The sequence below is a fragment of the Dipodomys spectabilis genome, unplaced genomic scaffold, assembly GCF_019054845.1.
Source record: "Dipodomys spectabilis isolate Male_0828 unplaced genomic scaffold, ASM1905484v1 ptg000034l, whole genome shotgun sequence".
In the NCBI taxonomy this organism is placed as follows: domain Eukaryota; kingdom Metazoa; phylum Chordata; class Mammalia; order Rodentia; family Heteromyidae; genus Dipodomys; species Dipodomys spectabilis.
Window position 1 is genome coordinate 8,108,549 of NW_024870711.1, and position 14,834 is coordinate 8,123,382.

Genomic DNA, 14,834 nt, shown 5'->3' on the forward strand with positions numbered 1-14,834 from the left:
CACTTACCTCTTTAAAGGTACTATTTAAAGAATACAAGAAAAGTACAAAACAGAAACATGCATACATTGCTTGTCACTTTCTGTCTTACTATTAAAACATCCAATATTTTTTTCCTGTGAAGGAGGCACAGCCACAGGAAGACATGAAAGGAACTTCAGGAACAGACTCCAAGGCTTACATTTTGCACTGTGAAGTAATCCAGTCTCAGAAAGTATAAAACAATGGTAAGAGCATGTTTTACAGAGAGACCACAGAAACATTTTAGATGAGCCAAATAATAGTTCTACCTTTAAAGAATACAATACAACAGTGCTCAAGAATTCCATTTTTTTAGTGGAAATAGAAGGGAAAAGTTTGAGAGCAGCTAACAGTTTTATACTTCAGTCTACAAAACCAAATTGCTTAAAAATAGGATACCTTCTGCAGGTGCCATTCATTGCAGCTTCTCTCCAAAATCCAACAGGCAATATATACCCATTTAGTTCCTAGGTAGGAGTGGCTTGGTTCAAAGAGGGGAAATGGTAAACAATAAGATAGTACCCGTAAAAACAAGTTTCCTACCTTATATCTTCCTAATCCCTTACCTTTTCTCCATCACTTAAAAAGAATCTGTAGGTTGGTTCCACAGTAGTTCTAACTACCTAGGGCCTAGCACTCGCGGAATGGATATGGTCCTGAGAACTCTTAGGGGCTACTGCGCATGACTGCTGAGGTTCTGGTGTGAAGTGGGCCGAATCTCACAACTGTCACTTTGTGGAAGACCTATGAGCCTCGGATCGTATGGGGCTTCAGATGTTGCTACAGAGATAACAGATACAAACAACAAAGATCCCTGAAGGACTGAATTGTGCAGTACATGAGCTAGGAAAGAACGTGGGTAAGAGCACTGCCTGTCTCTTGGCCAACAGAAGTGCAGGGATGGACAATACGAACGCTGGCTTTACCACCTCCACCAGAGCTCAGCATTACGAACCCTCCAGAGTAAAAAACAACTACATCTTACCAGGTGCTGGTAACACTGTGGTCCACAGGGTTTGTTGTCGAGAGCTGTTTCAGTGTTCTTCCGCTTGTATGTATTGGGTGTTGCATGAAAAGCTGGAAAGAAAGTTAAAGACAAAGTATCTGAACGTAAGTAGAAAAAATTTAATGTTTCATTTCCCCAGATCCCTGAATCACTGGTTGTATTTTGCTAGTGGATGGTTTACATTACCTTACACAACTTGCCTCCAAATTTCTACTGAACTTTCAGTTTCCTCTAAGCAAGGTGGAAACAGTCAACTATGGAGTGATGAGTTTCTTGCTTATATTTTTGCATTAATAACTGATGTACAGAAACTATAATTATAAATATTGTCTTCAACATCTTCCACACAAGCTGTAGACCATCTCAAATAAATTAGACTTCCTATTTTATCAAGTAAATTCTGAGATCTACAATTTCTTCATTTCAGAACAGCCAAAACATGGGAATAGTAGGAAACATTGCTTAAAATATTACTTAAAACTCAATTACAAGAAGAACAGTCCTAAATTACCAACATTCAATGAAAGAACCTAATGAGGGCTTGGCTTTTCCACAGGAAAATCATCAAATATAACAGATTTTAGAAAGGAAAAAAAAAAATTGGGGGGAGGGGGGGAGGGGTCAGTCATGGGGCCTGAACTCTGGGCCTGGGCATGTCCCTCAACTCTTTGGTTCAAGGCTAGCATGCTACCATTTGAGCTACAGCACCACTTCTGTTTTCTGCTTATGTGGTGCTGAGGAATCGAACTCAGAGGCCTCAGGCATGCAAGGCAAGCACTCTTACTGCTGAACCACCTTCCCAGCCCCAAGAAAAAAAAATCTTTGAAGCAAAATTTCCAAATAATAGATTCAAATGTTAGCACATGAAATATAGGAAAAGCAACGTAAACACACTAGTGCCAACTTCACAAATTCTCAGGAGCTTGCTTCCTCATAGATAAAAGCAAATGCTTAAAATCATCCATTCAGAATTATTACTTAGTTTGTATTTTTAAAAAGTGATATATTCAGAAAACATTTTGGTGGAGTTTGGGGATGTTTTTCTTGAGGCAGAGTCATACTATGTTGCCCGAGCTAGTCGTGAACTCACGATCCTCCGGCCTTCCCCAGCCAGCCCAAGGCTACGATTCTAAGTGTGTTACCACACATTTTGGTATGTTCGAGATATGGGGAGGGCTCAAAACAAATTTAAAAATACATGAACTTAAACTTACATTTAAAGAGAAATAATGAGAGCCGAGAAACATTTTATTTTTGTGGAGCTGGGATGAGTCAGTTTTGTATGTTATGAGCTGTTTCTTCCAGAATGAGAACCTAATACCAGATGGCTCAGTTGGCAATTTATTATCCATACAAACACTGAGTATATAGAAGGTGAAAGTTATCAACAGCAAGGAAACGTATTCATCTAAAAACCCAGATCTTCATTAGTTAGAAGACTATTTTAGTTTGGTTGCCTCCTCTAGCACATCTGTATTTAGAGCGTACCGAGAACAATGGACACACACAGCACACAGCTAAGGCACAGCAGCCTTCTGCTGGTCCTGAACTAGGTGTCTCATCAGATCGGAACAAGAACACAGAACATTCTAGTAAATTACAACTATGCAATCTAGCACACAAGCAAGTCAAGCTAAAAAGGAAAACTTAACACAGTAATAGTTGAAAGGTACTTGAAACAATTTTAAAACAGCAGCCAGGAGAGGTTGAGATCTGACACTGTGGGACTGCGGTACAAAGCAAGTCCAGGGAAAAAAGTCTGTGACACTCTCATCTCCAATTAACTACTAAAAAGCCTGAAGTGGAAGGGTGGCCCCAGGACAGAGTGCTAGCTAGCCAGCCTTGAGAAAAAAAGCTCAGAGACAATGCTGAGGCCCAAAGTTCAGTCCCAGGACCCACACAAAACTAACAAACAACAAAATGTTGTTTTTAACATTGTATTCAGCTAAAATTAACAAAAAAAAAATCTTTATAACTAGATTTGAAAGAATCCCAAACCTTAAATCACCAGAAAAACTACTTATATAAACCATTCTTGCTGAGAAAAATGCCTTTGGTGTTCTTCGTTTCCGGAGGACTGAACACAAAGCTTCCAAACACTCCTGTCAGGATTCAAGGCTTATCAAATAACCCAAACTCTATCTAATCACTGGCCCAGGTTTCTCCAACCCATAAGGGTCAAACTATGTATATATGGGGAAAATCACATTAAATTCCCCATCAGGAAAAGGGAAGAATTATGCAAGATGCTTTTTTTTATATACTGCTGGGACTGAATCCTAAATTTGCCTATGGCAGGCAAATGATCTGCCTTTGAGCTACACCCCTAGTTACACCCCCTTACATTGTTTTAAGATAGGATCTCTGTATGCAGCTCAGACTGGCCTTGAACTTGCCTCTCTCCTGCTTCCACCTCCTGAGTGCTGAGATTATAGGCACGGTTCACCACATTCCACTACTTTTTTTTTCCTGGTACCAGGGTTTTGCTTGTTCCCACAGCTGGCATTCTACCAGTTGAGCCATGCCATTAGCCCATTTTTTTGCTGGTTATTTTAGATATGGAATCCAGTGGTGTTTTCTGTCTGGCCTGGCTTTGGATCACAATCCTCTATCTCCCAGCCTTCTAAGTAACTAGGATTACAGTCCTAAATCACCAGTGCACAGCTAGAGACACTTTTTAAAATTGTACAAAAAAGCAAAAACAGGAATGTTGAGGGCATTTCTTTATCAAAGTTAATCTACAAAAGCTTGATAAGAAATCTTAAATGTTTTCAAACCAAGACAAGAAAACTTTGAAATCATAGTGCATAATTCCATCTGTTCTCTATCCCTTAATGTGAGATCCATGGCAGCTTTAGAAAATGGCTCTACAGTACCCACAGTAACTCCCTAGTATCTTCAAATTTCACCAAGTGATACATTAAGTACAGAATGGTGAGATCAAACTTTAGCCATTACCTGTTTCCAGTGGTGATTGCTCAAATTAGGAAAAAGGAACAAAGAGCTCATTTGTCTAAGTATCTCACTCAGTACTTGTTTTACTATGCTACAGAAATGGGGAACATCTGGCCCTTGGGCTTTAAATCATTTGGTCCATGACAGACACATATGCTTCTTGTCAGCTCCCCAAGGCCCATGGTGTTAATTCTGCATGGCCTGTAAATGACGCTGCCATATCCACATGGCTCTTGGCAGAAAAAGGGCTCCCCACCCCTGGGAAACAACTTCAGGTTTCTCTACTCCGTTTTTTGTAATCATATTACTGCATACCCCACTTCTTCTGAACACCTCTTAAAGCTTGGTGGCATGTGAAAAATGATCATAGATCAACACCCACTGTCAGTTTTAGTAACTTTTGGTTAAATTACTGATCTCAACCACTCTTCAGTAAATTCAGTGGCAAGAATAAATTCTTAGCCAGGTGCCCAGTAGCTCATTATCTGTAATCCTAGCTACTCAGGAGGTTGAGATCTAAGGATCATCATTTGAAGCCAACCTGGAAAAGGAAAGTCCATGAGACTCTCCAATAAACTATTTAAAAAGACAGAAGTGAAGCTGTGGGATGGTAAGGGGAAACAACGGAGGCAGCAATGCTTGATAAGAAATGTGCTCATTACCTTGCTCATGTAATTGTAACCCCTCTGTACCATATTTTCACAATAAAAAAACTTAATAGGAAAAAAAAAGAGACAGAAGTGAAGCTGTAGCTTAAGTGATAGAAGTTCAGGGATAGTGCCCATGCCTTGAGTTCAAGCCCCAGGACCATCACAAATAAAAAGAATAAATTCTTGCTGAATTATACTTTCACTGAAATTCTTCAGTGTATATCACATATATTGGACTTTTACACAGAATACCTCATAAAGAGTGCCATCACCAGAACCTAGATAACAACAGTGACAGCCGCAGTAATGAGAGGCTAGTAATAACTTCTTTATTTGAAGCAAACACTAGGCTAAGGGCATTATCTCATCTAATCTTCTCGCACAGAAAATCCCAGGAGGCTGGGAGTGTGACTCAGTGGTAGAGTGCTTGGTTAGGATGCATGAAGCCCTGGGTTCAATTCCTCAGTACCACATACACAGAAAAGGCCAGAAGTGGTGCTGTGGCTCAAGCAGTAGAGTGCTAGCCTTGAGCAAAAGAAGCTCAGGCACAGTGCCCAGACCTTGAGTTTAAGCCCCAGGACTGGCAAAAAAAAAAAGAAAAGAAAATCCCAGGTTTGAGGGGCAAAGACGGCTGCTAGTTATTACATTCTGTCTGAACATTTAACTGTTACATATTCCAAAATATTTCTTTAAAATGTTAACCATTGATCATAAACTTAAAAATATTTTCCTTGAAGTTCTAACCATTTGGGAAATTATCTTTTCTACAAGCAACATCACTATACATTCTGAAAGAATATTAAAAACAAGATTTTCACATTAACATCTAAAGGGACAAACTGACACAGTATGAGACTTAAATTTGATTTTTCCCAAAAGATATTGAACTACGAGAAAGCATAACAGAACATTTTTCTATGACAAGTTCTACTCTGGGTCCTGTTTCAACAGGGCAGATACCCATCCTGGTTTGTCACACTCATTCTTCCTCCCACTAGAAATGCTATTATCTGTGTACACCCAAGTCAGTCTAGTAGTAAGTCCTGATTCCTCTAGGCTAAAGCTTTCATAAAGAATTTTCATGGCCCAAAGTCAGAACTGCCAGCCTCCAACTTATAAAAAAGAACTGTATCTTAAAGCGATTTTGGAACATAAAAGTGTGATTAGTTCCTGACTAAAACCCTTTATCCCTCAGGCTAGTTAGAACATTTACATCCCCTGGATGGAAATGTGTCTGCTATACAGGGCCTGTAGGTTGGTTGGATTATCGGTCCTCTACCATCCAAACATCTTCTTTATTAAGGAAAAAAAGAAAAAAGTACTACTAGCATCTATTTTAATAACAGTAAAATTACAAATCCAGAAATTTAAAAGAAAAAAAGATGTTTCTATAAACAAGTTCTTATTTCACGTTAAGTCCTTAATTTTTGATTCTCTGAGTAAGTAGCTTTTTAAATACTTGCATTTAAATTCCAGCAAAAGATAATGTGCTCTCTCTTAATGAAGTATAAGTATGGCACACATACTATAATTTTTAGAAATAGAAGTAACAATACTAGAATCCTTTTATATTATAAAACTAAATGATAAATTTGAATTCTAACTGTAATACATTATAACACTTTTCAAGCTAGTTTAAACATAATTCCACAACAAAGATAGAAAATGAAAACGTACAATAATTGCACTTACGATGTAGGAAGCAGTCATACTTAAAACATCGCCGACAGAAAAGCGTATGAAATGAATGCAAGCTCTGCTCCCTCTGAACAGACTTAGCGTTTGGTCCGTCTATGTTGGGGGTACATTCAGGAGGAAGAGCACCGGGGAGCTGCTGCTCAGTGAGTTCTTTATATCTAATATCAACCAAGAAGAGGAATAGGAGGGAATCAGGAAAAAAATGTAAAGCTTTTAAAGTTTCCATGTTTTTTAAAGCTTACTGACTGAAACACATACACACACATATCCCTTACAAAAGTCTTTACTTCAAGAAATAAGTAAGCACTATTTGCTGTTTGTACTTCTTTTGTGAGCTGTTCAATAAAGTACCCATTTGTTAATTGTTAAAAAAAAAAAAGAAAGAAAGAAAGAAGCATTATGCATAAACATTATGTATGCTCTGTTAAGAATTAAGATATTATGTGTGGCATAACAATTGACCTGATGGTTTGGGTATATCCTGGACTTGTTTTCATTTTTATTAAGCATCAACTATTCTGAAATTCCCACCAGTATTCAGAAAAGTTTTTCTATAATTTATTACTGTGAATTACATGTGCATAAATACTTACTCCCCCAGAATAACATTCTGTAGCACAGAATACTACAAATAAATACTCTACTTACAATATCATGTGAACACTACAAAGAAACTTGAGTGGCTGGCTCATCACCTGGAACAGCATAAGGCAAGAATACCTCAAAAGCAAATTTTACTTACTTTTCCTTGAGTTCTTCTGCTGTGCCCTTATCTGGAAACATTGAAGAAATAGCCTCAAAAATTTTATCAGAAGGAAATTTCCGAGGTGGGCGGCTTTCTTTTTCTTCATAGAGAATCATGAAAGGGAGGGGAAGGAGAATGGAAATAAGTTTTCAACCCTTCAATTTTTCCACATAGTAGTATCTCAATAACTTTAGTCTTTTGTGGCTCAAGTAGTAAAATACTTAAGTTCAAGGCCCAGCACTAGAGTGGAGGAAGATATTTCAAAGAAATCATCAACCCTGTATTGCACTTACTTCTAACATAGAAGTCTGTGGAACACTTGCAGATCAAACACAAAAGTCAATTCTGAAGGGCTCAAGAGCACACACAGACCCCAGATTTCAACTGTCTGCTATTACTTAGCCATTTAGATGTTTCCTCATCTATAATATCAAGAAACTGAAGTAGATTATCATTATAATATGTTTTCTTAAAAAATGGATGCTGCTTTGGAACTTCAATTCTTCCCTTGAATTCATCCATACACACTGTTTTTAACAGGGCTTGAGAGCAGGTGGTTTATAGGAAGCCATAGTAGTGCAGGGGAAAATGCACAGCTCTGAGGCAAGTTGGCTCAGGTTAACATCTCAGGGGTTCAGGATTTCACTTCTTTAAATCTGTTTCCTCAAATATACAATAGATCTAATAATAACATCTACCTTTTGAAGATGTGAGGATTAAGTAAGTGGATGCCTTCGAAGTGATTAGCATACAACTTGTAGATACCAAAGCAATGCTATCATTATAATGATGATATGCAAATTGCTCTGTGCAGTCCAAAAAAGTAAGGACTGTGTTCTTTTATTAGCCAAAGGAAAGAAAAAAATGCTCAAGTGAGATGTGGTAAATATTGATGTGATATTTAACAGAGGAGAAAGAAGGAACTAATTTCTACTTGGACTGGTTTTGGTTTGTCAGTCGTGGGGCTTGAACTCTGGGCCTGGGTGCTATCCCTCAGCTCTTCAGCCCAAGGCAAGCGAAGGGCTCTACCCTTTGAGCCACAGTGCTACTTCTGGTTTTCTGGTGGTGAATTAGAGATAAGAGTCTCATGGACTTTCCTGCCCAGGCTGGCTTTGAACTGCAATCATCAGATCTCATCCTCCTAAGCAGTTAGGATTATAGGCGTGAGCCACCAGTGGTTATTCTCTGTTTTCTGGTGGTGTTTTTTCTGTTTTTGTTTTTTTGTGCTAGTGCTGGGGCTTAAACTCAAGGACTAGGCACTGACCCTGAGCTCTTTTTGCTCAAGGCTAATCCTCTATCACTTGAACAACAACTCTACTTTTAGCTTCTTGTGGTTAACTGGAGATAAAGAGTCTCTAGGACTTTTTCTGCTGGCTTTGATCCTCAGATGTCACCTTCACTAGTAGCTGGGATTACCAGCCAGGCATGACCCATTGGTGCCAGTCTTAGACTTTTTGTTTGTTTTGAAAGAATGGCATTTCTGTACAAAAATTTGTTCTCAGACATACCATCTCGGCTATCCTGTAGGTCCTTCTGCTTTTCTTCTCTTTCATCAGGATCATCTCCATCCTCTTCATCGTCATCATCATTGTACTGACCAAGAGCATTCACCAACTCCACAAAAATTTCATCATTTATAAACCCACATTCTGAAATTCATTAAAGCAAATGTCAGGAACGCACCAAAGAAAGCGGTAATGACAAGGTTAATTTATGACTTTATAAAAGGTCTTTAGTCTTTATAGTCCTTCCCTAATTTGGAAGAAATTCCCGATTCTATGAGCACTGTAACATTAGTATTGCAATGGAGAGGGCTGATAAGACCATTTTCAGGGTTGGCCTTTAGTAAAGTTAAGAAGCAAAATTTGTCTTCTATAGTACTTTCTCCAGTGTCAGTCCTCTGACAGTACCAAAGCTGGTACTACCCTAATCCTCTGAAAACCAACTATACTTTCATCTCCTCCAAAAAAAATCTGTGTGTCACTGACCTGATTGCTGTAGACCTTGTTCTCCGCTAAAAATGGCCATGGATGATGCTAATAGGACATTACCCTCCATTCAGACACTTTTAACAGAGCCTCCTGGACACAGAAACAAAGCCAGGATTGTGGTGACTGAGTGAGGCTTCCCTTGAGGGCAGGCGGTTTCAAGCAGGGAGGGTTTTTTTGGAGCCCAGGAGGCCACATAAGTAGAGTCCTAATTCTAAATAATTTTACTACTAATCAGTCTTATAACCTACACACGATTTCTATTATATTTATACCATTGCTATTGCAATTTATCCCATAACCAACTATGAATAATTATTGGATGTCAAAAAAATTGTCTGATTTAAAAAAATAAAACCACTAGAAATTTCAGGCTTGTGAGTCCAGGCCAGTCAAATAAAGTTTAGTTTTTATTATTAAAAATCTTTTATGTTTTACATTAATAAACTTTGGTCAATTCCTTAGCTTTTTCTTTCTCAAAACAGTAATCACGGGGCTCACCTCTATCTCCATGCACTTTTCCATCATAGTTTTTTATTAGCTCTTCAATGAAAGTGCCATCCTGGTCTAGAACCTCATCACCCATATAAGGAATGTTATGTAAAACAGTTTCATCTTCCACCTGAAGTGAGAACAAAACAAAAATATTATTTAAAACCCAGGTGTACTGGAGCAGGCTCTGGTGGCCCTCACCTATAATCCTAACTACTCAGGAGGCTGAGAATGAAGATCCCAGTTTGAAGCCAGCTGGGGCAGGAAAGCTCATAAGACTTTTCTCTCCAATTAAGTACCAAAAAGCCAGAAGTAGAGTTGTGGCTCAAACAATAAAGCTAAGGACAATGCCCAGACCCCAAGTTCAAGCCCCAGAATCAGCATGAAAACAAAAACAGATGAATATTAACTATTACTTTTTTTAATTCAATGTGAAAGGTCCTACAGATGTAGCTAAGTGTTAGTGTCTGCCTAACATGTACCAGCCAGCCCTGGGCTCAATCGCCAGTACCACCACCAAAAACAAAGGGAAATGACGAGGAGAGAACAGCTGGTCTCCAGGAGAGTCCTCACTCCATTCTCTAATATCAGTCACGAAGCAAACTACCAATGGGGCAAAGGAGAAAAATACTGTACTTAATATATTTTACCATCAAACTTTAAGTGCCTCTAACAAAGGAAACAAGCTGCCAGGTGCCAGTGTCACACTCCTGAAATTCTAGCTACTCAGACAGCTGAGACCCCAAGAATCTAGGTTTCAGGCCAGCCCAGGCAGAAAAGTATGTGATTCCATCTCCAATTAACGAGGAAAATGCCAAAGCAGAGGTATGGCAGAACGTCAGTGACTAGTAAGAGAGGTGAGGGAAAACTGAAAACCATGAGAGTAAAAGCCCTGTTACCAGCACACTCCCTAACCACCCCCCCCCCCCAAAAAAAGGCAGGCACTGTAATCTTAGCTACTGAGGAGGCTGAGTTATGAGGATCTTGGCTTGAAGCCAGCATAGGCTGACACATCCAAGAGACTCTTATTTCCAATTAACCAGCAAATAGCTGAAAGTGGAGATGTAGCTCAAGTGGTAGAATGCCAGCCTTGGGAGGCTCTGAGTCCAAGCCCCAGTACTGGCACAAGAAAAAGAAGGAGAAAATGCTGCAGATTATGAGGAGATATTAATTTTAAGCCATTCCTATTTCATGTTAGAATGGGAGATGTGTGTCTTAGAAGTGACAGTACTGTTTGTCAGAAATCAAATTCAAATGTCCATGTGAAAAGAAAACCATACTAAGAAAAGGTTTCTAAATTTCACTTGACCAAGCTACTAAGGTATTTGATATAATAAACTGTATGAATGTAAAATAGAATATTGAATGCCTCTTTAAATTTTATACCAAAAAGGATTCAGCCTTGTAAAATAAGAATATTGTCTGGGCACCGGTGGCTCACACCTGTAATCCTAGCTACTCCAGAGGTTGAGATCTGAGGATCCTGGTTCAAAGCCAGCCCCATCAGGAAAGTCTGTGAGACTCTTATCTCCAATGAGCCACCAGAAAACCAGAAGTGGCTCTGTGGCTCAAGTGGTAGAGCACTTGCCTTTAGCTGAAGAGCTGAGAGACAGTGCCCAGGCCCTGAGTTCAAGTCCCACGACCCACAAAATAAAAAAAAATTGAATAAACTATTTGATACTCTGATAAATAAAATGTATGTCTAAGTTCATTGTACCAGTAAGATGATGAATGGGTTGACATCATGGTTTAGAAGACAGGGGAAGAAAAAGTGTGCTAGTCTTACAGGGAGCAGTCAGTCAAAGAAGAATCCAGGGAGCACTGAGTACTCAAGAATACACAGGGACAAGGCGCTGGTGGCTCACACCTGTCTGTAATCATAGCTACTCCAGAGGCTGAGATCTGAGGATCCTGGTTCAAAGCCAGCCCCATCAGGAAAGTCTGTGAGACTCTTATCTCCAATGAACCACCAGAAAACCAGAAGTGGTGCTGTGGCTCAAGTGGTAGAACACTCACCTTGAGCTGAAGAGCTGAGAGATAGCACCCAGGCCCAGAGTTCAAGCCCCATGACCAAAGGGAAAGGGAAAGATGAAGGAAATACAGGGCTGAGGTTGGGGGATTAGCTCAGTGGAAGAGGGCTGGCCTGGCAAGTGTAAGGCCCAGAGTTCGGTCCTCAGTTGGGGGGAGGAGGGGAGCCGCAGGGGAGGGGAGGGAGGAAGGGATACCCAGTCAGAAAGCTGACATTCACAGGAGAAACAGAATGCTCAAGAAGAACAAAAGCAACAGTAACTATAGGTGAAGACAAGACAGTTCAGACAGTTAAAGTGGTCTTTTTTTTTTTGGTCAGTTGTGGGGCTTGAACTCTTGGCCTGGGCACTGTCCCTCAGCATTTCAGCTCAAGGCGAGTGCTCTACCACTTGAGCCACAGCACAACTTCTGGCTTTTTCTGCTCATGTGGTACTGAGGAATCGAACCCAGGGCCTCATGCATGCAAGGCCAACACTCTACCACTGAGCCACCTTCCCAGCCCAGGCCTAACTCTTAAAAGGCTTTTCAACAGGATATTGGTTAAAAATGCAATTTTAGAAAGATAATGCTGATAAACAATAAACTAGCTAGCACTACAGAGGCACATGCGGCTAAGACAAGAAGCGTTGGAACCAGACTGTGATCACAATCAGCAGGAAAGAACACAATGGGAAAAGCCATGACACACGGGGGCTGGCAGGCAGCAGCACACAGCGAAGAAGAAATCACTCAAATAATCGCTGCATAACAAAATTCTGGATAACAGGAAAGTCCATAATTTATCAGTACCTCAAACAAAGAACAAAAAGGAAAACTGAGATAAAAGAATATGAAATTCAAAATGAAAATTTTGACTTTAATGTATTCATCTATTCAGATGCAAGTACACATTAGAGTCCTGTTTTCATTACATCTTGCTTGTATTAACTCCACTTAAACTAAGAGTTCATTTGTTTAGATCAGGCCAAAATTGTAGATCATACTTTCTTACTCTGTTTCCTCAACTATATCCTCTTACATGTGTTCCCAAGATAAGTTCTAGCCATAATAAAGACAGACTACCAAATTTGCTTGGACGAGTGACCAGAGAAACACAGGAACAGTTCATAAATACTTGTATATTACAGCTTTCAGAATTCCAGTCTGAAATATTAAACCTCCCTAAAAGTTTAACAATACAAATTTTTGAATAAAGCCTTAAATGAAAATATACACAAACTAACTCAGGTCTACCTTTAAGCCTCCACTGTAAGATGTGGAAGACAAAAGTCACTAAAGATCATTAAAAATGTCTACTGTTTTTTGAAAAACTCCAGTAAGCAATTCCGTAAAGCAATTTTCTAAATTTTCCAAGGATAGGGAGTCCATAGTCCTCAGCATTTCATTTAATTTCTCATCTTGTGTGCCAAGTTAGTGGGTAAATCATACATGTTTATTTAACAATACAAGTCAAGAATGCACATCTGAATTTTTTTTTTCCACACTCCTTTGGTCTCTTTCTATAAAGAATTAAATATGAGCATTTTATTATCAAAGCTACTGAGGGCAGTGTTATCTAGAGATGTGTCCGCACTTGTATAATCCTGAGAATATTTCCACCGCACATTATCACTGGCTACCCTGCAACTTACTAAGCTAGTAAGTTTTCAATTAACAAAAACTAAGACTGAGGGGCTGGGAAGGTGGCTCAGTGGTAGAGCGCTTGCCTTGCATGCCTGAGGCCCTGGGTTCAATTCCTCAGCACCCATAAGCAAAAAGAAAAAATCCAGGAAGTGGCGCTGTGGCTCAAGTGGTAGAACACTCACCTTGAGCCGAAGAGCTGAGGGACAGCGCCCAGGCCCAGAGTTCAGGCCCACGACCGGACCCAAAAAAAAAAAGAGAGAGAGACTGAAATGACAGGACACAGACTGACCTTCCAAGCATAGGAATGATAAGCAGCAGCATCTTTTAAATGTGTTTAACTCTGGGCTTTTGTTTATGTTTTTTTCTTGAAAAGTATAGGGAAATAGAAATAGCAAAGGCTTTTTTACAAACAAAAAAATTATTAATTTTTAAGAATCACTCCCAATTATATTATATATATTTTGTTTGTTTGTTTGTTTTTGTTTTTTTTGTTTGGTTGGTCATGGGGCTTGAACTCTGGATCTGGGCACTGTTCCTGAGATCTTCAGCTCAAGGCTAGCGCTCTACCACTTGAGTCACAGCACCACTTCCGGTTTTCTGGTGGTTAACTGCAGATAAGAGTTTCATGGACTTTCTTGCAGGGGCTGGCTTTGAACCAAGATCCTCAGATCTCAGCCTCCTGAGTAGCTAGGATTACAGGTGTGAGTCACTGGCAACCAGCCCAATTACCTTTTTTTGGGGGGTGGGGGTCGGGGGCCGGTCGTGGGGCTTGAACTCTGGGACTGGGTGCCGTCCCTCAGCTCTTCAGCTCCAGGCAAGGTATTCACCACTTGAGCCACAGCGCCACTTCCGGGCTTCCATCACTTCTCACGGACTAGCTTTGAACCTCGTTCCTCAGATCTCAGCCTCCTGAGTAGCTAGGATTATAGGCGTGCGCCACTGGTGGCCAGCCTAGTTATCATTTTTAATTCACTCATTTTTATTTTCTATTATCATCAAGTAGTTGTACAGAGGTTTCAACTCAACCTAACAGTGTATAAGTACAATGCACTGTACTACAAGTTTCAATTCCAGAACTCAAGTTATAAGTACAATGTACCTTGATCAGTGTAACCCCTTTCTTAATTCCCTCCCATCTCTTCCAACCATCTATCATTTTGAAAGATGTTTATACTTAATACTGCCTTGATTCACTATGACAAGTAAGTAATCTATAGTTCTTATTTCAAGTAAGTTATTACCAAATAAGCAGAAGATACATTACTTACATACCATAAAATTCTGCTGTAGCGGAGACCATGAGTACATTATGGGTACTGACGCAACTGCATTCAGGGTCTTTAATGGGATGACTTGCGTTGGAAAATCCAGGTCACTGGTCACCGAACACTAACATAGAAAAAAAATAAAAATTTCTCTTAAGAATAAAAGGAAAATCTTAAGCGGTAGCCACCATACTGTAAAGAGATGTTGCTTACTCAAATAATTGGAAAAGAAAATTTCTTTACCTAGAACAGGAAAATTCATAAAAACCAAACAGATTCCTCCTCTCTTGTTTTTTCTTAACCTCAAGTATGAAAAAAAAAATTCTCCAAATTTTGCCAGTTTTCAAAACACTCCAACTTGTTTC

The 14,834-nt window shown here is 39.6% G+C and overlaps 1 protein-coding gene across 6 annotated transcripts in view; it reads right to left on the reverse strand.

The window, feature by feature from the left end:
• Ezh2 (enhancer of zeste 2 polycomb repressive complex 2 subunit) overlaps positions 1 to 14,834 on the reverse strand; it is a 64,556-nt gene that overhangs the window by 11,599 nt on the left and 38,123 nt on the right. For 3 of the 6 annotated variants that reach the window (XM_042677228.1, XM_042677231.1, XM_042677226.1), the window contains exons 4-9: positions 14,477 to 14,593; positions 9,563 to 9,683; positions 8,582 to 8,722; positions 7,071 to 7,173; positions 6,308 to 6,486; positions 1,005 to 1,096 (exon numbers count right to left, since the gene is read on the reverse strand). In XM_042677228.1, coding sequence (XP_042533162.1) covers positions 1,005 to 1,096; positions 6,308 to 6,486; positions 7,071 to 7,173; positions 8,582 to 8,722; positions 9,563 to 9,683; positions 14,477 to 14,593 — 753 coding nt within the window. The remainder of the gene's footprint in view (positions 1 to 1,004; positions 1,097 to 6,307; positions 6,487 to 7,070; positions 7,174 to 8,581; positions 8,723 to 9,562; positions 9,684 to 14,476; positions 14,594 to 14,834) is intronic. The other 3 variants (XM_042677227.1, XM_042677232.1, XM_042677230.1) reach the window with 1 other exon arrangement.